This window comes from Brassica napus, chromosome C4 (genome assembly GCF_020379485.1).
Source record: "Brassica napus cultivar Da-Ae chromosome C4, Da-Ae, whole genome shotgun sequence".
Taxonomy (NCBI): domain Eukaryota; kingdom Viridiplantae; phylum Streptophyta; class Magnoliopsida; order Brassicales; family Brassicaceae; genus Brassica; species Brassica napus.
In genome coordinates, this window is record NC_063447.1 from 1,324,159 (window position 1) to 1,342,496 (window position 18,338).

The 18,338-nt window shown below is 33.8% G+C and overlaps 5 protein-coding genes across 8 annotated transcripts; 3 read left to right on the forward strand and 2 right to left on the reverse strand.

Moving 5' to 3' along the window:
- Nucleotides 1-1,273: 1,273 nt before the first annotated feature.
- On the forward strand, nt 1,274-3,343 carry LOC106414366. 4 transcript variants are annotated; one of them, XM_013855036.3, is made up of 3 exons: nt 1,332-1,525; nt 1,692-1,754; nt 1,894-3,343. In XM_013855036.3, the coding sequence occupies exon 3, from the start codon at nt 1,907-1,909 to the stop codon at nt 3,077-3,079; it is 1,173 nt and encodes a 390-aa protein (XP_013710490.2). In that variant the 5' UTR covers nt 1,332-1,525; nt 1,692-1,754; nt 1,894-1,906; the 3' UTR covers nt 3,080-3,343. The 4 variants fall into 4 exon arrangements, with proteins under 4 accessions (XP_013710487.2, XP_013710488.2, XP_013710490.2 ...); XM_013855035.3 differs by having other exon boundaries at nt 1,358-1,612; XM_013855033.3 differs by lacking the exon at nt 1,692-1,754 and having other exon boundaries at nt 1,274-1,525.
- A 358-nt stretch (nt 3,344-3,701) lies between these two features.
- Nucleotides 3,702-4,951, forward strand: LOC106414370. Its single transcript, XM_013855041.3, has 3 exons — nt 3,702-3,933; nt 4,205-4,287; nt 4,690-4,951. The coding sequence occupies exons 1-3, from the start codon at nt 3,855-3,857 to the stop codon at nt 4,723-4,725; spliced, it is 198 nt and encodes a 65-aa protein (XP_013710495.1). The 5' UTR covers nt 3,702-3,854; the 3' UTR covers nt 4,726-4,951.
- Nucleotides 4,952-4,958: 7 nt separating this feature from the next.
- On the reverse strand, nt 4,959-5,868 carry LOC106414369. Its single transcript, XM_013855039.3, has 2 exons — nt 5,288-5,868; nt 4,959-5,204 (listed from the first exon to the last, which is right to left on the reverse strand). The coding sequence occupies exons 1-2, from the start codon at nt 5,723-5,725 to the stop codon at nt 5,133-5,135; spliced, it is 510 nt and encodes a 169-aa protein (XP_013710493.2). The 5' UTR covers nt 5,726-5,868; the 3' UTR covers nt 4,959-5,132.
- Nucleotides 5,869-7,081: 1,213 nt separating this feature from the next.
- LOC106414365 (auxin response factor 11) lies at nt 7,082-10,435 on the reverse strand. Its single transcript, XM_013855032.3, has 12 exons — nt 10,148-10,435; nt 9,906-10,061; nt 9,674-9,826; nt 9,263-9,347; nt 9,102-9,192; nt 8,859-9,026; nt 8,680-8,793; nt 8,417-8,489; nt 8,182-8,332; nt 7,799-8,115; nt 7,531-7,718; nt 7,082-7,443 (listed from the first exon to the last, which is right to left on the reverse strand). Exons 1-12 carry the CDS (start codon nt 10,268-10,270, stop codon nt 7,308-7,310), a joined length of 1,755 nt encoding a protein of 584 aa, XP_013710486.2. The 5' UTR covers nt 10,271-10,435; the 3' UTR covers nt 7,082-7,307.
- Nucleotides 10,436-15,562: 5,127 nt separating this feature from the next.
- On the forward strand, nt 15,563-16,934 carry LOC106413982 (putative cyclin-A3-1). The gene is made up of 5 exons (XM_013854701.3): nt 15,563-15,713; nt 15,804-16,036; nt 16,163-16,297; nt 16,474-16,568; nt 16,652-16,934. The coding sequence occupies exons 1-5, from the start codon at nt 15,663-15,665 to the stop codon at nt 16,687-16,689; spliced, it is 552 nt and encodes a 183-aa protein (XP_013710155.2). The 5' UTR covers nt 15,563-15,662; the 3' UTR covers nt 16,690-16,934.
- Nucleotides 16,935-18,338: the final 1,404 nt, after the last annotated feature.

Consider the following 18,338-nt stretch of genomic DNA (forward strand, 5'->3'; position numbering starts at 1 on the left):
TTGGTTGCATCGGATTTTTGACCGGATTAATCGGACTGGTTCCAATCAGATTGGAGATTTTAAAGTTGAATAAAAGATTTAGGCTGTCAATTTTTAGGATCCGTTTAACTGTTATTTTACAGCTGAGTATTCTTTTCTTTTTTTTTTTTTTGTGTGGTTAATATTGCAAAGTGTACAATTCGAGTTTGAAGCTTTGTTTTTGTTCAGCAAGCATATAAAAATCCAGGTTCAACCAATAATACTTTTTGATTGATGTTGAGTGCGGATTCAGTATTGTAGAGATGTATTTTTAAAAACATTTTGATACAGTATAATAAAACCAAATAAGCCTGAATAAAAATATTTATCAGCTCATATTTTGTAAATAACTAAATAAGTACTTGGCCAACAGAGTTTAATAAGATTATGAAACCCCTGGCGGTCATTGTATTACGTAGTGGATTATGTTATCTTGTGGTTATATATTAAGCAGATGAAATGATTTGAATCATCAATGTTTGATTATATTAGCACGTATTATTTCATAATGATGTTAAGATAACACAAGGGTCCATTTCATTAAATAAATATTCAAAAGAAGTTGGTTGTATTTCTTATATGGTGCTAATTATGACCGAATATATTAATGCTGACATTAAGCATCTTATTAGAAAAATCTTATTTGTTTAACTTCTATTGGATCACATAATAAATTAAAAAATGTATAGTGTAACTATCAAATGGAGCATACTGGACATAGACAATTAACTATAATGACTTGAAGGAACTTTGCTTCACCTAACGTTCTATTTACTAGAACGACGCCCACAATATTTACATTCTGTGTACCTAATTTTCAAATCCATTGTAAACCAAATTATCATGTTAAACGAAATCAATGCTTTAGACAGGTTTTACTAAAAGTAAAAAGTTATTCAATGCTTTAGAAAATGTTAGATGTTTTATAATTAATGTTTTGGGATACACTTAGCGTCATGTTAGAAAAAAATACGTTAATTTATACCGCGCTAGGTGTTAAATTCATTCGAGATAGTTTAACTCATCTACAAGTTATTTTGTTTTTTTACTATTATTAATCAGGACACAATTATCCAGAGTTCCCTCCAAATGATAATGTAGGATAAAAGGTCTTATCCGTAAAAAAAAAGAAGATTTATTAGAGAAAACGAAGCCCCACTCTATCTTCCTGTATTACGACACGTGTAATAAATATCTAATCGAACGGCTCTCGTGTAAAATCTATGGGGCAAAATCCGTGGTTCCGACACAGAAACATAACTATGGGTTCTTACTAAAAACGTAACGGTGTCGTTTTAGTGGAAGTTTGCGTGCTGAATAACCCAGGAAGAAAACGATAACTGCAAGAGATTCAAAAGCTTAATCAGAAGCAAACAAAAAAATATCTGACAATTCTATCTTCTTCTTCGTTTTTTTTTTCTTTGTTTCCTCTCTTTCACGAGAGTGACTTCTCAGTTTCGATTGATTCTTTTCCTTTTCCGCTCCCGATTGCTTACTCTTTCCTCTGGTTAGTTTTTTTAAATATGCAAATTATTATTGTTTCTCTGAGATATTTATCAGTTTCTAGGTGATGATTATGATGCCGACAATATAGGTAATGATCGGGTTTTGATGTTTTGTTAGAATCCGCCGCTAATTTCGTGTCTTAAGTTTAATAATTAAGTTTGCTTCAGACAAAATTAGGAACTCAATCTTCAGTTTCCGTTAAAGCAAAACATCAGATTCTCTGTTATTGGGTGATGAGATCTGTCTTTATTTGTCCATTTTCAGACAAAAAAGATTCCAACTTTTTTTTAAAAAAAAGATTCATTTTCTTCTATAAGTGGAATCAAGATATGATCTTTCAATTGATTGGTTCTGCTTTTGTATCTTCAGAGAGTATGGTGAAATGATGGCAGCAGGAGAAGCAAGAGCTGTGTGGCAAAGAACAGTTAACCGTTACTTTGTCCAAGAAGACGCTAAAAGAGCTCCCAAGTTAACAACCTCTTGCCAATCTTCTTCATCAACTGTTTCATCTAAACAGGTTGAAGATTCTGGATCTTCTCGTCCCGTTGTTGATCCACACAACCAATCATCATCTTGTGCAGGTTTCATGCCTCGTCATCCAAACCCGAACTTCCCTCATCTGTTACCACACAACACCAGTTTGTGGGGACATCCTCATCACATTCAGCAAGACCACAAGGAACAAGTGAACACTCCATCGGAAGCTGAGGTTGATATCTCTGAGAAGAAACCTGAATTGGGAGCCAAGTCTTTTAAGTCTGAAAGCTTTCAAGAGTTTATAGAGTTGATGGAGACAAGGGAAAGTTATGTTTCTTTTGGGAAAGATGAATCCTCCTCTGAGAACAAGTTAACGAACGAGCTACCTTTCGATCCGAGCTCTCCCTGGAATCCTCTCTCTAGCGAGAAAGCTGCACCTTGGTGGAGAACTACAGACAAAGATGAACTAGCTTCCTTGGTTGCACAAAGGTCTCTAGACTTTGTCGAGAACTGCGACCTCCCAACACCGCAGAAGATGAACCGCTCTTACTACGGTAGTCCACGTTCTTTCGACTCTGATGCATTCCGGGACCACTCTATCCCCAACCAAACCACCCACGCGCCAAGGAGAGGAAACAGCTTCAAGAACAGAACAGAGGAGGCTTCCTCCGAGTCTGACTTAAGCAAATCAAAGCTGCTAGAAGCGCTGAGACGCTCTCAGACGCGAGCTAGGGAAGCTGAAAACATGGCTAAAGAAGCGTGTGCAGAGAGAGAGCATTTGGTGAAGCTCTTGTTGAAGCAAGCCTCAGAGCTTTTCGGGTATAAGCAGCTGCTGCAACTGCTTCAGCTTGAATCTTTGTACCACCAAATCAAGAGCAAGAAGATTGAGGACAGCAAGGAGCCGCCACCTGTTTCCATCCCTTGGAGCAATACCAAAGGGAGAAAAGCGGGGAGAAAGAGAAGAAGCAAAAGGAGTAAACCGAATGGGTTTGTTGGTTTAGCGTTGGGGATGAGTCTTGTTGGTGCTGGTTTGCTTCTGGGGTGGACTGTTGGATGGATGCAGATGCTTTCTTTCTAATCCAAAGAGAAGAGAAGAAAAAGAAAGTTTCCACTCTTTTTCTTAGTGAGCAGCCTTGATAATGAGTATGTAAACTGTTGTAAGAATTTTGTTAATATTGTGTTTCTAGTTTGATCTTAAATGGAAATGATCTTTCATGTAAGTGTCTCTGCATATTTATGTTGTTAGCTATGTATCTTTTCTTTCATGTACACAAAAATAGTTTCATGTATCTTTCTTCATGTCGTTTGCTTATGTTTTGTGAATCTATTGAAATTTGAAAGACTTTTTTTGTAGGTAGTTTACACAAATGTAAAAATGTTTGTGTGAATATACATAAATTTTCTTCAAATTTTCGTTTCAATATATAATGATGTTTTAAGTGATTTTTGTTGATGTTTCAGGGGATTTTTGTTGTTTTACAAGATAAATGTTTTCACATATCAAAAAAAAAAGTTATCATTTAATTAAATTATTAAGAGCACTTAGAGTTAGAATAAAACAATAGCTAGCTGGACTATATAAATCACTATTTACCTGGAAGGTTACATTAGTGGAAAGTTTTTTAACTGGGTTAAAAAAAAAGGAAAGGTAGAGATGTTTCACTGCCACTACTACGTGGCAAAAGTCATAATTGCGAACACTCGAGCCCGATGACCCGGCCCGAATTGAGAGGATCCTTTAAATGGATAGTCCGGAATCAAATGAGACTATACTATCACCCGAATCGAAGAAGAATCATAGACACAATCGACGACGACGAGACTGAGAGATCAGATAGTACGTGCGAGAAAAGATGCCGGTGATGGAGAAACTCAGGATGTTCGTCGCGCAGGAGCCTGTCGTCGCCGCCTCCTGCTTAATCGGCGGCGTTGGTAAATGCAACCCTAATCCAATCTCTCTATTCGATTCGTTGCTCCCCAGATCTAAGAATCGTGGGATTGTCTGGCTTCGCGTTGAATCGAATTGTCCAATAACGTGTTCAATTTTGGTCTGAGGATATAGAAAATGCATGCCTCTGAGGGATCTGAGATTTAAAGTTTGGGTCTTTACATGTGTTGGATGATGCGGGCTTCTTCCTTTTTGTATTAGTTTGTAGAAAGACCATGTCTTTGTTTGATTACTGAGTGTGAATGCTTCTTGTAGGACTCTTCTTGCCCGCTGTGGTGAGGCCTATTCTAGACTCGCTCGAGGCGTCTAAGCAAGTTAAAGCGCCTCCTCTTACCGATGTAAGTATTTAGAACACATTCACCTATGTGCCAAGTCTGTGTTATATGGTTTATATTATTTTGATGATCCGGAATCTGATGATTTCACCATTGCATAGCTGAGAATGTTTGGATGATTGCGAGTTTTGTATTCTTGTTGTTGTGCGTTGTAATATAACATCATCTCAATGTTTTGCTTCTCTTCACTTTGCTGTGTATTGTTTGCACTCTCTTATTAGTTCATGTATGTGTCTCTGTTACATTCTATGCTTTTCGTCATGTCATGATCACGTTTTGTTGATTTCACAAACAAGGATAGAGACTTTTTAGTTAACACCTTGTTTAATAACTCTGTACTTGAAATATGCATAGGCAAACACAATGCTTTAAGTGTTTACTCAGATCCAGTTTTGCTTTTTGCAGGTTATTGCTGGAGTTACAGGGAAGAAACAGACCTAATCCAAGCAATGATTTCATCTGTTTTCTTACATTCAGATCATCATTATTCCTTTTTGTCTTTAACTCTTTCTATTTGCAAATGAAATAAGCCAAGACTCCATGTTTTTTTTTTTTGTTCTGGAACTTTATATAAAGGCATGTGTATTTGTACACTGTTTTCATCTTTTTATCAGATGTATTCGTTTCCTAATGACAAATTGAAAAGCTTGAAACTTTTTGTTTGCCATGGCTCATGATTCTTAAATTTATATATATATATATATATAGTATACATTTATACATACACACACCACAAAGATATTAGTTTTACAATATGATGAAATTGCTAGTCTTACATTCACTCTTAGCTCTTCTGATCCTCAATAGGTAGATAAGTGCTCGTCTTGTAATGCGTTTGAAAATATTGCTCAAAGACTTTCTCTTCTCAGCTTCTTGTTCTTCCATGGCATTGCTTGCTTCAATCCCTTACATAAACCTCCCTGCAATTACCCAACCAGACCCTACAAGTAAGAGACATGACTTTTGGGAAGACAAAGTCACAAAGAAAGAACTGTTACTTTACCCAAAAGTGAGATCCTTTTAGAGAGCCACCACCACCATGGAAACTCCCTGAGCTGTTAAACTTCATGATTTTCATGTTGTTGTTATTATTGATCTCACCTGCTCTCTCCTTCTCCGACGGAAAGACATAACTACCCCTGACGACAACGTCCCCTCTCCCTTTCTTCCTAATGAACCCAAAGAGCCCATGCTTCCTCTCAGGCAATGGCAATTCACCCGGAAGGAGCAAGCGTGGAGGCAGATCAAGACATTTTGGGTAAGGAAGAGGAAGAAGAGGGTTCTTGGGCTTGCCTGGTTGCTCTTCCCAGCAAAAAGGAACAGAAGCTAGAGTGTGAATAGGAGAAGCAAACACACTTGGAGTTGGAGGTGACGAAGTGTACAGCAATGATCTTGACTTTGCAGCCAACACAAGAGCCAGCTTGTCCTTCTCTTCTCTCATTCTTTTTGTTTACTCTGTTTCTTTCTTGCTTCCTTCGTCTTCAGCTTAAGGTCTTGGTCTCTTTTAGTTTTAGGTAGTGGAGAGTGAAGATATAGTAAGATAAATGCAATAAATGTGTCTCAAAATCATTTCTGATTATTAACTGATCGGACGGTGGAATTTTTGACTATTGACTTAAATAGACAACCATTCATAAAAGTCTATACTCTCTTGTAAATGGAAACACGTCACCAATATTTATTATTCGCTTTTTTACTATTTTAAAAATATATAATGTTATGTTGCATCTGTCTGCATCACTAAATAGTATGCTTTGAAAAAATATACATAAAATTAAAATGAATAGTAATAATAACTATAACCCAATTGATAAAATTTGCGCATGGGACTGATGTTCCAGCCATTTTTTTTTTTTTTGAATTATACAGAGCTATCCTAGCTATCTTTTTGCCGTCTTGACCAATATATTTTCGTTTAATCAACGATGATGTGTGATTAACATTTAATCATCTCCTGTTCATGCAACTTATCACATAGTGCTTGTGATACTGTATTAAAGAATTTTTTTGAGTTTGAAACTAATTGTATACAAATAATATAGTGAATGAGTTATGACTATGGAGCTGACGTCAAAATTATCTGCCGACAAATGACTTTATTGTGAATCTGTGATTAACGATGAAAAGATAGCCGGAGCTGGACCCAAATGTTGTTTCATGCATCAGTGAACGTTCCCACCGACAGCAAGCTTATTATGATCTCTCTCAAGCTTAGTGTGCTTTTGCCAAGTCTAAAGACCAGAACGATGATTAACTTTTATAACAAAATCACTAAAGTACGACGAATGTGGTCTTAGGTGACGGTTTTATAATATTAAAGTCGATAATATAATGAAAAACAAATAAAAAGAGAGGTGGGTCTTTTGTTACACGGAACACAAGATTAAGGGAGCAGGTTATTTACATTTGTCTTCTTAAATACAATTATTATTATTTAATGAAAAATGATTTATCATACCAAAATTTATCAAATTTGCATGTTTTTGGAATGACCACGTTTTTATAAATAGGCTAGCTAGTCAAACTGAGTAGAACAGTGTTATGGGCTCCTTATATAGGCCTACATTACTACCATGATAATCATTTTAATTAGGCCTAAGAACGATCATAACATCCACAAATAAGAACTAGAAGGGTTTAAAAGACAAGAGAAACTGGTTGATAAAAAAAAAAGACAAGACAAACTATAAAACATAGCAAGCAAATACTAATCATACAATCCAACATGAATAGAACAATTAAATACGGATTAAACAACATTTTAAATACAAAATATCATCTTTTTATGAGATTCAGATCAATTTCAAAGCATTTTATTTTTTCTTGAAAAGAGAAAATATGATGTTAAATAACACATCATATTTTATTCTTCTAACACATCATTAGTCATTACAAGTTTACGACAAATGTATTATAGTCTTTTATGTTAAATATAACAAACCACCTAATGGCTTCAACTTATAAAACAAACCACCTAACTTTGCGACTCAATGAGACAATCCAACCCAAGAGCTTCGTGGTAATTAAAGTTTAACTGTCCTCTGGTCCGGTTCAAGCTGTACCATCGTACATTCATCATCCAACAATGACTTCGAGCTCATTTTCTTGACCTCATCACTCGAATATATGAACAACTTCTTCGCCATCTTACAGAACTCACTGCACATTCAAGAGTGTATGTTACAAAAAGAACAATCATAGAAACTAGAGGCCTAGGAGAATGAGAGAGACAAGAGAGCTACGTACTCCCATGGATCGTCTCCAACAAGCATCATATCACCTTCATCATCAGTAAACACAATAGCCCATCTGTCTTTAGACCTAAGCTCTCCTTGAATCTCAAACATTTTCTCTAACTCACTGATTAGTTCATCGTATGATCTCAACAACGTTAAATCAACCGCACGTCCCACCGCTGTTCCTTGCATTTGCACCTTTTCAAAGAACAAACATACTCAAACGTTTGTCTCTTTCTTGATTACCAAGTAAAGAGTTAACGGTTTAAGTTATTTACCTTGGTTCGGCTTCTTGTTGATGATGTTTGCTGCTTCTGATCCTTCGATGAGTTAGGATCTTGACATTTGGTAGAACCAGTGTTATTTGAATCAACGCTTATTAGTTGCTGCTTGTCAGGAGGGTTTGGAGCTGAAGCAGGCTTGCTCTTGAGATCGAATCCGAATAACCTACAGCAACTTGTGGCTGGAGCCTCGGTTTTGTTCGAGTTTCTTTCACTTGATGGATCTTGAAACAACAGTTTGAGTGATGGACTTGGCTCGTGGCTCTTAGGGAACCTGCTCAAGAAGTTAGAAGCCACAGGACTCCCAGTGATTTCTGCAATGCAGGAGACGAAAGTTTAACCTAAGATCTGGTCAAGATTCATAAACCGAGACGTAATACCTGAAACTGATGAATCAATGGGTCTTGACCGCTTGGACTTTGAGTGTGGTTGAGTAGGTGATGTAGTTAGCGTGGACGGCAAGAAAGGCTCAATCTCCCACGGTGAGACCTTGTTTGGTCTCTGAACTGTAGATGGCTCGTCCCATTGGATCTAAAGGTAAACAAGAAAAATATTAAAACTCTCAAGAATCATTAATATATGTTATCTCTAGAGAATGAATCATATGCACTGAACCTGCAAGGACCTCCACTTTGAAGATGGCCATTGTGGAGATAGATCTCCAGTCCCAACAATAGTACCCGTAAATCTGAAGAAGAAACTCAGCAAAACGTTTAAATAACAACAACAATCAAGACAAGCAGAGCCGATCCTGAGATTTCGGGGGATATAGACAATTTAGTAAAAGTTATAGGCCAATGGTTCACTAGTCTATGCTCAGGACCGACCCTGAAGACAAGACTAAGAAACAAAAAAAAAAGAGGGAATGAGAAAGTTACATTCTCTCAGAAGACTCTTCTCCTTCAAACCTCATCCTAAACCTCATACCAATACCAAATCCTTTCTTCATTGCAGCCATGTACTTGTTCACACTTATTATGAACTGACTTATCCTGAACATATCAAAGCTTTATTACCATCCCTTTACTAGCTGGAATCCAAAGCTTGAAACATTTACCTCGGCTTGTACAAGACAACAAACATAGTTGTTGTGTTAAAAGCATGAGAAGCTGTAGCAAGAACTCCCAAATGCATACTCTGACTCGAGATAACCGATGCAGGCATTGTGCTTTGTTGCTTAGCTAAACGTCTCACTCCAACTCGTAGATCACCAGTTTGATGACCCCTTGAAACAAGATAATAATATATAAAGATTTACTATGAAGCTCACAAAGTATTACTCTGAGGTTTTTAAAACTACCTTAAGAACACAAATGCATCTCCAGCTACAAGTCTTTTAGAAGTTACAAATGTACTCCAACCAGTTGTAAGTAAATGTCTCCTCGGTTGTCCTATGTAATGACAAACACATTAGACTCGTTAAGCTAAAGAAACTCTGAGAGAAAGAGAGAGTTTGATTACCTCTGAATATATGCTTAAACCTCCACTCATATCCGTGGAGATCTCTAGCTACCAGTTCTTGAGTTGGTGTAGCTTGTGTCATATCCTAAGAAAATCAAAAGATTTAAGCAAAAGAGAAGCCAAGAGTCTAGAGACGGAGATCATGGCCGGTCCTGAGTAATAAAATTTTAGAAAAATTTACATATGTAAGTTCTCAAATTTTTATATTAAAAAATTTTAAAAAATTATATAAGGTAGTACAAAATTAAAATGTGACTTCTAAAATTTTAGAAAAATTTACATATGTAAGTTCTCAAATTTTTATATTAAAAAATTATATAAACTTCTCAATTTATATAGAATTTTTTTTTACGAAATTGTCTATAGCACCTAAAATCTCAGGACCCGAGATGAAGGATAAAAAGCATTTACAAGTGAAGGAAGACACTCAGTGGCGTGTTTACGAAGAACAGAGAAGCCACCATGAGTACTTGTATCAGAAGCTGTTAGAATCTTAACAAAGGAGTCAACAGTTTGTTTGGCAGGTTCAGTTACAGGTGGATCAAGGCTTGTGGGTTCACTTTGCTGCAAAAAAAAAAAAACAAATTTGAAATCAAGATTGTGTGTGTTTGATTAATCTCACACATTAGTGAAAGAAACTTACATCTTCCTCAGGTTGTAATGTGATCTGAGCGTAAACCTCATCTGTTTCATGTTCAGCTTTTAACATGACATTAAGAACTCGACACAGTATCTTTGGAGGAAGATTAAAAACTGGTATGTCTTTATCAACGACTCTTTGATTAGTCGAAGCTACCAACTGCAAAACAAGAAGTCTTGAGATTGTGAGATTGGAGAAATAAGAGAAAGAAGGAAGAGACTTTGGAGTTTGAGCATAAGCTTTACTTGTTCCATGTGACCTTGAGGGAAGTAGAAAACTCTTTCATCATAACGAGGAACTTCCACAAGTGGCCCTGCACAAGCTTTCCATAGCTCCATGTACAGCTGATCATCTACAACACTCTCCATCGAAGGAAGTAAATAAAACCAAAAACTAAATTAAAACACACTCTCTAAGCAACTAACTCATCAGAGAAACACACAAGAAGAAGAAGACAAGAGTCATCAAAGAAGGGTAAGAAGAAAGTAAAAAGAAAATAAAAACTCTATTTTCTTTAACGAGACACGACGGTTATTATTATGTCTGTATTCATTACAGAACATTATAAATTCATTACAGGAACACTGTTGGTGTTTGGTTATTTAGAAAACATTTAATTAAGTTAAATTTTTCTTTTCCGGGTTTTCCTCTTTGGCTTTTCAGTTTCAGTTACGAAACGGCTCCTTCTGCCTTCCAAACTACATGTCGTTTTTTATATTCCGTCGCAAACGTCCTGCTGTTTTGCCTTTGTTGGAAGAAACGTATGATCAATTATTATTAACTTTTTTTTTCTTTTTCATTTGATCATACGTTTTTGTTGTGTGATCAATTATTGTTGTATATGATCTCAATAACAATAATTGATCACACAACAAAAACGTATGATCAATTATTGTTAAGAGCGAGTCTGGAACGTTTGATTAAAGACCAAGGTTCTTGTCCAAGTTGTAGGTTAGTAGTAATAAATAAATGTAGTAGTTTAGATCTAGTTATCTCCTCTCTTTACTACTCACTCAATACTCAATACTACTAGCAGCTTCTTGAGTTACCACCATAATAATAAGGCGCGTGAAGCCAAAGGCTGGTTTTTAATGTATGATCCCGTTACGGCTCCCGTTAAGATATGACGGAGACGTTACTTTCTCATAGCTTGTGTCTGGGACGTGGCAGGCAAACGTGTTGGCTCGTGAACGTAGCGGCAGAGAGATTTTGCCATTCCATGAACGTTATGGTCAAAGGGCAGGCGTTGGTAAGCGTGCTCAGTTTTTTTTTGTATTTATTTTCACGTGTTATTTGATCAGTTTCTGGTCAAAGTTCTCAATGAATTTCTATCACTCGCTCTTTTTTTTTTTTGTTTCTTCGTGCTTTCACGCTGCAACGAGCCAAAACTGATAATGATTTTTAGTATGAGTTCTTGTTTTGCGTAGATTAACGAAAATGCCTGTTTAGTTCGATTACAAAAGACATCTCTGTTCTATGATACTAACACCAAATAGAATAGTAAATACAATCGATTCTGAAAAGATAACTCGAGGTCGCTCACGTAGACACTATTTTCTTCTTCAAATTATTCTTATCTGCATGGAACATTATGCATTACGTATCACATCGATTCCAATGATAACGTTTAATATTACGAAATAAAGATAAGTGTTTCGAGGGGATGTAAATATTTTTTATATATTCGGTTTCAATTATTGTATAGACTATTTCTTTTTCTTTCTTCTAAGAACTAATTTGACAAAAAAATGGTATTCGCTGTTATGTTTGTTTGTTTTTACAATATATTTCCTTCAAAATCATAAGAGAGTACTTCATTTCATCTAAAGTGTTATTGTAAACTTTAAAATATGTTTCATTATAAATGTCGTTTTATATTTTAATGCATATGTTTTATATAGTTTTTCCATTGTTTCCTATTTTAACTTATTAATTAATAAATTCAAATAAAACAATTTGTTAATTGAGGGTATAATAAAAAAAAAATTAATATATATGTGAAAAACCTTAAGCGATGAGATGAAACGGAGGGTAATTGTTGATGACATAGAAAATTTAACGGATTTTCTCAACAAATTTCTTCAGGAATAGCTTAAACATATTTTGACAGGATGATTCATTGTTAATGACATAGTTGCACCAAGTCAAGTGCGGTTATGGCGGTTTTCTATGTACACTTTACAAGCCTAGCAACTACTACGTCAACCATATATATGTCTATCGGTATATATAAGATATTCGATGTTAGTACTGATTTTAACAAATATACATATATTAGTGTTGCATTATTATCCCGATAAGTATTTACTCAAGTTGTAAATACTTCAACGAACGCAGAAAGCTACTTTTTTACGGATAATAAATAATACCGAAATCCCCTATATATTATTTGAGAAGCATTACAACTTCTTTTTATAGCCACATGTCATCGATAAAATGATTCTTAGAATCATTAGAAAAATATGTTGGTCCATCTAATTATATAATAAGCTTTTTATTAAACTAACAATAAATTCATCATTAATGTGTTTTATTATTTCTTTAAATATAATTTACGGAATTGCCTAATGTGGCTAAAGTAGATATGACAATTAATGATTTTGAATAATAAAGATTTGATAAAAAATAGTGTATCTTCTATCATATTTGTTTAATTTTAAACTATTAAATAAATTAAACAACCACAATAACCATATAGTAAAAATTTAGATTTTTATGTATATGTTATATTTTGAATTTTTACAAACGGCTATAAATTACTAAAACTGTTATATATATAAATTATTTTATGTATTAAATATTTTTACATATTATGAAATAATAAATATATATTAAATAATTAAAAGTCAGTAACTATTAAATATATAACTAAATTGGTGCGAACATATAAATTAATTTTATTAGCCCAAAAAATATTTAAAAATATTTAATACATAAAATAATTTAATACATAAAATAATTTAACCTAGTATAAAGAGAAAACGAACAATAAAAGTTGAGGACCGTTTGCCTTAAATTGTTGGTTAGGAATATGATTATTCAAAGTGGTTGGCAACGCACGGATGGGAATATTATGATTATAATATATGTTTTCTATATATAATTGCTTACTTGGTGGTGCAATGGGAATAATTTCACAATATTTAACTATTATTTGTGTTATGATATTATTTTTAATAGTCTGTTTAATTTGTTGAGAATTATAGTTAATCATTCGTTTAGTCATAATCGCCACATCAATAACTAAGAATAACGAATATTCGGGTTGTAGATATGTATATCTCAAGTGTCAACTAATAGATCGTCATCGAGTTGTTTTTTTTTAATAAAGCGAAGTTATGGGGAAATGACGTCATGACCTCATTTTGTAATTGAATTTCCATGAATGAAAATGAATTTATACGATAACTAAACAGAAATTAATTGGCTTTTTAGTATTTGTTGTTTAAAATAAATATAACAAACAGTAAAAGAGAAGAGAATCAAGTGTGGTTGGCTTAGGGTAACAACACATCAAGAAAAGGAGATTTGATTCCAACGCCGTATCTATTATAGTATCTTGAATACTGTTGCACAAATTAACCTAATCATCTTTTTGCTTAAGAATACCGACTTTGATATATTTTTATAAGTTCTTAAAAGGTTAATTGGACATTACATGTTCTGGTCTTGAATATCTTTCACTATTCGACTCATATTTGAATAAACTTTACATAAGATGTCTACCACGCATTCTTTTACACATATATTGTGCATGACATATATATACGTTGTATACTGTAAACATATACTAGTATTTCAGATCAGAGTAAGCACATAACTATATTTATTAGCTAATTGACTTTATTTCAATCATTTAGTATGCGAGAAATGACCCTTCCCTTCACTAAAAGTGTAAGGTCATAACTCGTAAGGAATCTCCAAAACACTAAAGCTCATGGACCTCGCTAATAAAGGTATCAAAAACAAGATTAAAATTCGGTTTAATTATAATATGGTTATCTTTGTTACCATCTGTACAACGGATCTGATCCAATTATTCGGCTATAAGTTAGAGATTAGATTCGTGTAATTGTAAAATATGCAACTTGTGAATTTACAAATCAGACGAATGCGCTTGGATTCAAGCTTTCTTGCTATGGTTTCAGTTTTCACAACTATTCATAATAAAATCAAATAAAGATGCATATCTCTACAAGGTCGATATATTAGTGCCTCGTCGATCTTTTCATAAAAACATTTTCAGATCATTTTTATTGGCATTATGATCAAAATATTATTTCTTTCATCAATATATATGTAGTAGAGTATAAACATATTGTAATGATCAAGTATATTAGTGCATGTGTGTGGACCGATAAAACTTAGGATATCTTATGGAATCTTTCTATAGTTTAGTCAAATAATTAAATTAGAAACACTTACCTCCAACCCCCCCATGCCGCATATATTACCAAGTTTTTTTTGAACTTTTAGTATTACCAAGTTTTTTCTTGTTTCAATATCGTTATTAATTAATCGAGATGAATATCTAAATAACACATATAATGTGGTAGTGATATATATTTCGTTATAAGAAATCGTATGTTAATATATAAGTGAATGAAAATAAAGGATTGTGTTAGATGTTTTCTTTTTTGAGAAAGGGTGATTGTGTTAGATGTTAATCAGTGTTACAATCACAGGCACACATATATATAGATAATGACATATTGTCAAACAGAAATCTCACATGGAGAGCACTACATCTATTGGCATGTTCCGACCAGCTTGTTAAATTTCCTGATACATAAATATATAATGAAAATAATAGAGATTTTTATTTAAAAGAATAATTTGTACGAGGAGACATATGCACATTTCAAAAGATCGCTCTTTAGCTCTTCTTCTTATAATGTTCCTTGTCGAGTGATGTAATGCAATTTATTTTGAATGCACGCACATGTTCTGAAACCTCAACCCAAAGTGTGATCTCACACACATGCGGCAAATATGGTTTTCATTTTTTGTTTAGTTTCATACAAATGCAATGAATCATGTATGATATTGATTCACTTATTGAACACATATTAGGGATTGCATTATATTTTCCATATAGGGAAATTAACATTAAACACACAATATATGCAAACAAATATAGAAGTTGTAAAACAAAAAAAAAACATTTTCCCGTCTTAAATTTCCAGAGTTTTTTATAAAAATATGTTTTGATATTTCATTTGTGAGGATTTTCCCTCAACATATCTTCTTCCGGCGACTCCATGATTACACACTTTAATAAAATCGAATATCTGCAGCGGATGTGTACACAGGTTTACCTTTGTTACATAAGTGAAGGGATTCCAAAGTATACTTGTTTGTGTTTATTATTACATTTATTCTAATAAAGGCACCTCTCACATGTGTCAAAAAGGATTGGTCACATCTTCTTAGAAAAGTTAGGGGGAAAACATTTAATATCGGTCAACGAAGTTAGAGGTGCACACAAAAAAATTCAAAGAAGTAAGCTCTTCGTTTGTAATTAGAGCATGTTTATTGCCGAATCTTAACTAGGTTTTTTAGACTAATTACAATTTAAAAAAAAACACAAAAGGCGTCTTTTAATTAAGAGAGCCAAGAGACGGTTCTTACGGTGCACGTGTCACAGCAAGAAGAAGAAGAGAGTCGTCCTCGGTGAGCTTCCCAACTTGTGCAAGAATAAATCAAAATGTCCCAAAGGAATCAAAGTCCGACATCGACACTAGATCTGACGATCCCCAGATGTGTGCTCCCTATGTCACCGGAATCTTCGTCTATCTCCGTCAATTAGAGGTTGGCTTCCTCAATTCACAATCTCGATTTCGAAATTCGATCTGGGTCTTATGTAAAATAATTGATTTTGGTTTGAAAATTTTGAATCAGGTGAAGGAAAAGTCAAGGCCTTTGATTGATTGTATAGACAAGGTGCAAAAAGATGTAACGCCTGATATGAGAGAAGTTTTGGTTGATTGGTTAGTTGAAGTTACTGAAGAGTACAAACTTCTCTCCGACACTCTTTACCTAGATGTCTCCTACATCGACAGATTCTTGTCTCTTCAGACTGTTAATAGGCAAAAGCTTCAGCTTTTGGGAGTTTCTTCTATGCTTATTGCTTCGTAAGCAACATCTTTTTAAGTTGTGATGGTTGTTGTAACATGTTCCATGTTCTATCTTTGATCCTAATCCATTGGTTTGGAGCCTGTCACAGTGGAAATTGTTGAGAAATATAATCTTTCTTTCAGAAATGAATGCACTTTCTTTGGATCCTGGTGCTCTGTGTTCTATGCTGGTGGTGGAGATTGCAAAGTTTCTATCGGTGCCTTCAATTCCTCAAGTGACTATGCGACACAAACTCTTGGTTCAGTATCAGACCCAAGGTACTTCTTGTTCTTTGTATTAGATACTATCTTCTTCTTCTCTTTTGTTAGCATCTTGTATAACTTAATATTCAAACTTGAACATAATGCTTTGTTATTGACTCAAATCATATTTGTTTGAACACAACAAATATGTTAGATATCCGTCCTCTTATACTCTTATATGGTTTCTTTAGGTACTTAAAACTGGGGAAGGAAGAACCAAGGTTAGAGACTAAATGGTTTAACGAGAACAGCTATTCCAAAATGCCAATGCTTCAGTTACATAAAGGTAATGTCGGAACCTTTCAATGTTGAGGTTTTTGTTGATTTTGGTCTTGAAAGGTTCTCTCTTTTGGATCTTGATGTTGTCAGAGATAGTAGATTTCTGTGAGTTTTTGTTACCAACTTGAGGGGAGAAAGCACAGCGTGATAATAGTTAACAAGAATGAGGAACTTTGATGTAAGAATGAGTCTTATCCACGCTTCCTAAGTAGTATTGTCTGTATATTCCAGACACTGTTGTTTTGATATGTTGAAGTTAGTTGCCTGTAAACTTTTTTTTTAAGAACTTTTAACTTAAGAAACTACCATTGGAAGATGAAAACTGTGTATTTTAACATAAACTCTTAACTTAATTTTAATACTAAAAATTTGACTAAGAACCCAGTTAAGGGTTATTGCAATAAACATGCTCTTAGGAAATCTGGTATTTTTATACTGTAACGTCTCTTAATAATCAATAAATTTGTATACCAAAAAAATCAAGAGAAACATTACATACTTTAACATTCATAAGAAATGTTACCATTTATAAAAAAAAAAAAAATTTATTCTTTCTCATTTGATCGTAGAAAAAATATAACAAATTTGTTCTTCATTAAATTTTGATAAAAAATAATCATTTTTTCATAGTTCCAACAATTTCTATCTTTCTTTTTCTATATGTTCCTATTGCTGCTATGATAGTTATTAGTTAGACTCTTGGTACACATTTTGGACAATAAGATGGACAATATCCGTTTCAAAACGATAAATCACTGAACTATATTATATCCTTAACTAACTTGGAGTACATATGAAAACCTACGGTTTATCACCGGAAATAAAAGTTCAAAAGGAAAGTAAAACAACAGACAATATTAGCTAGTTCTCTAGCTAATTATTGAACACAACGTGTGAGTGGATTCATTGGATCTTACTTTAGCCAATCATCCACACAAAGCCACATATAAATTAAAAAAAAATTGAAAAAGAAGTCTAAAGAAGGAATTTATTATTATTATTTTTTTGAGCAGCAGAAGGAATTTATTATTAAGTACTGTGTAATTGCGTATTAACAATGAGTGGTCCATATTGTAATTTTTCTTACATTATCGAAAAGTATGTCATTTCCTAGTATTATAAAAGGAAGATGAAAATAACAAAACGAGGGGACCAGATGATAAATCACATGATCATATCATCTGAGACCATCTCCGTTCTCACTGCCAGGATGGGTCTCACTCTAAAACATAAATAAATAATATAAATGCTTGCCGGAAATAATAATAAAATAAATGTCAATGATTGATATCGCCGACGGTGTTAACAGGGGGAACTATACATCCAGCCTATATTTTATGGATATCACAAATTAAAGTATAAAACGATAAAGTTTTTGGAAATAAAAATGGAGATATTTTCAAGACTTTTGTCCACATCAAATGATTTTATACAATAATGTTTGCAAACTAAGTAAACTAAGATTAATAATAATAATATTATTAGTTTCTATATACCAAAAATTGCATTCATGTGTTGTCAATTGAGATTATCGTTAAATAAAATTAGACATAGTCTAGTGGTCATAGGTGCATATGATTAGCACCAACACTGACCTAACAGCCTCTTGTTCCCCCATTTTCTCTCCTTTTCCTAATTTTATACAGTATACCCCACTAATCATCTTGAAAAAGCATACTTATTCTGCTATGCGCAAACTAAACAAAAATTATTTTCTTCTACATAATGAATATCCTCAATTAAATTACGGGCCATCCATCACCCAGTCGAACCTGTC

What these genes read in the sequence shown, in the direction of transcription:
- LOC106414370 (XM_013855041.3), top strand. Translation starts at nt 3,855, where the DNA reads ATGCCGGTGATGGAGAAACTCAGGATGTTCGTCGCGCAGGAGCCTGTC. An exon ending in CTGCTTAATCGGCGGCGTTG is followed by an intron (nt 3,934 to 4,204) that starts GTAAATGCAACC and finishes TGCTTCTTGTAG; the next exon opens with GACTCTTCTTGCCCGCTGTG. An exon ending in AAGCGCCTCCTCTTACCGAT is followed by an intron (nt 4,288 to 4,689) that starts GTAAGTATTTAG and finishes TGCTTTTTGCAG; the next exon opens with GTTATTGCTGGAGTTACAGG.
- LOC106413982 (XM_013854701.3), top strand. Translation starts at nt 15,663, where the DNA reads ATGTGTGCTCCCTATGTCACCGGAATCTTCGTCTATCTCCGTCAATTA. An exon ending in TCTATCTCCGTCAATTAGAG is followed by an intron (nt 15,714 to 15,803) that starts GTTGGCTTCCTC and finishes ATTTTGAATCAG; the next exon opens with GTGAAGGAAAAGTCAAGGCC. An exon ending in TCTTCTATGCTTATTGCTTC is followed by an intron (nt 16,037 to 16,162) that starts GTAAGCAACATC and finishes TCTTTCTTTCAG; the next exon opens with AAATGAATGCACTTTCTTTG.
- LOC106414369 (XM_013855039.3), bottom strand. Translation starts at nt 5,725, where the DNA reads ATGAGAGAAGAGAAGGACAAGCTGGCTCTTGTGTTGGCTGCAAAGTCA. An exon ending in TAAAAGGATCTCACTTTTGG is followed by an intron (nt 5,205 to 5,287) that starts GTAAAGTAACAG and finishes GGGTAATTGCAG; the next exon opens with GGAGGTTTATGTAAGGGATT.
- LOC106414366 (XM_013855033.3), top strand. Translation starts at nt 1,907, where the DNA reads ATGATGGCAGCAGGAGAAGCAAGAGCTGTGTGGCAAAGAACAGTTAAC.
- LOC106414365 (XM_013855032.3), bottom strand. Translation starts at nt 10,270, where the DNA reads ATGGAGAGTGTTGTAGATGATCAGCTGTACATGGAGCTATGGAAAGCT. An exon ending in GATGCATTTGTGTTCTTAAG is followed by an intron (nt 9,027 to 9,101) that starts GTAGTTTTAAAA and finishes TCTTGTTTCAAG; the next exon opens with GGGTCATCAAACTGGTGATC. An exon ending in CAAAGTGGAGGTCCTTGCAG is followed by an intron (nt 8,333 to 8,416) that starts GTTCAGTGCATA and finishes GTTTACCTTTAG; the next exon opens with ATCCAATGGGACGAGCCATC.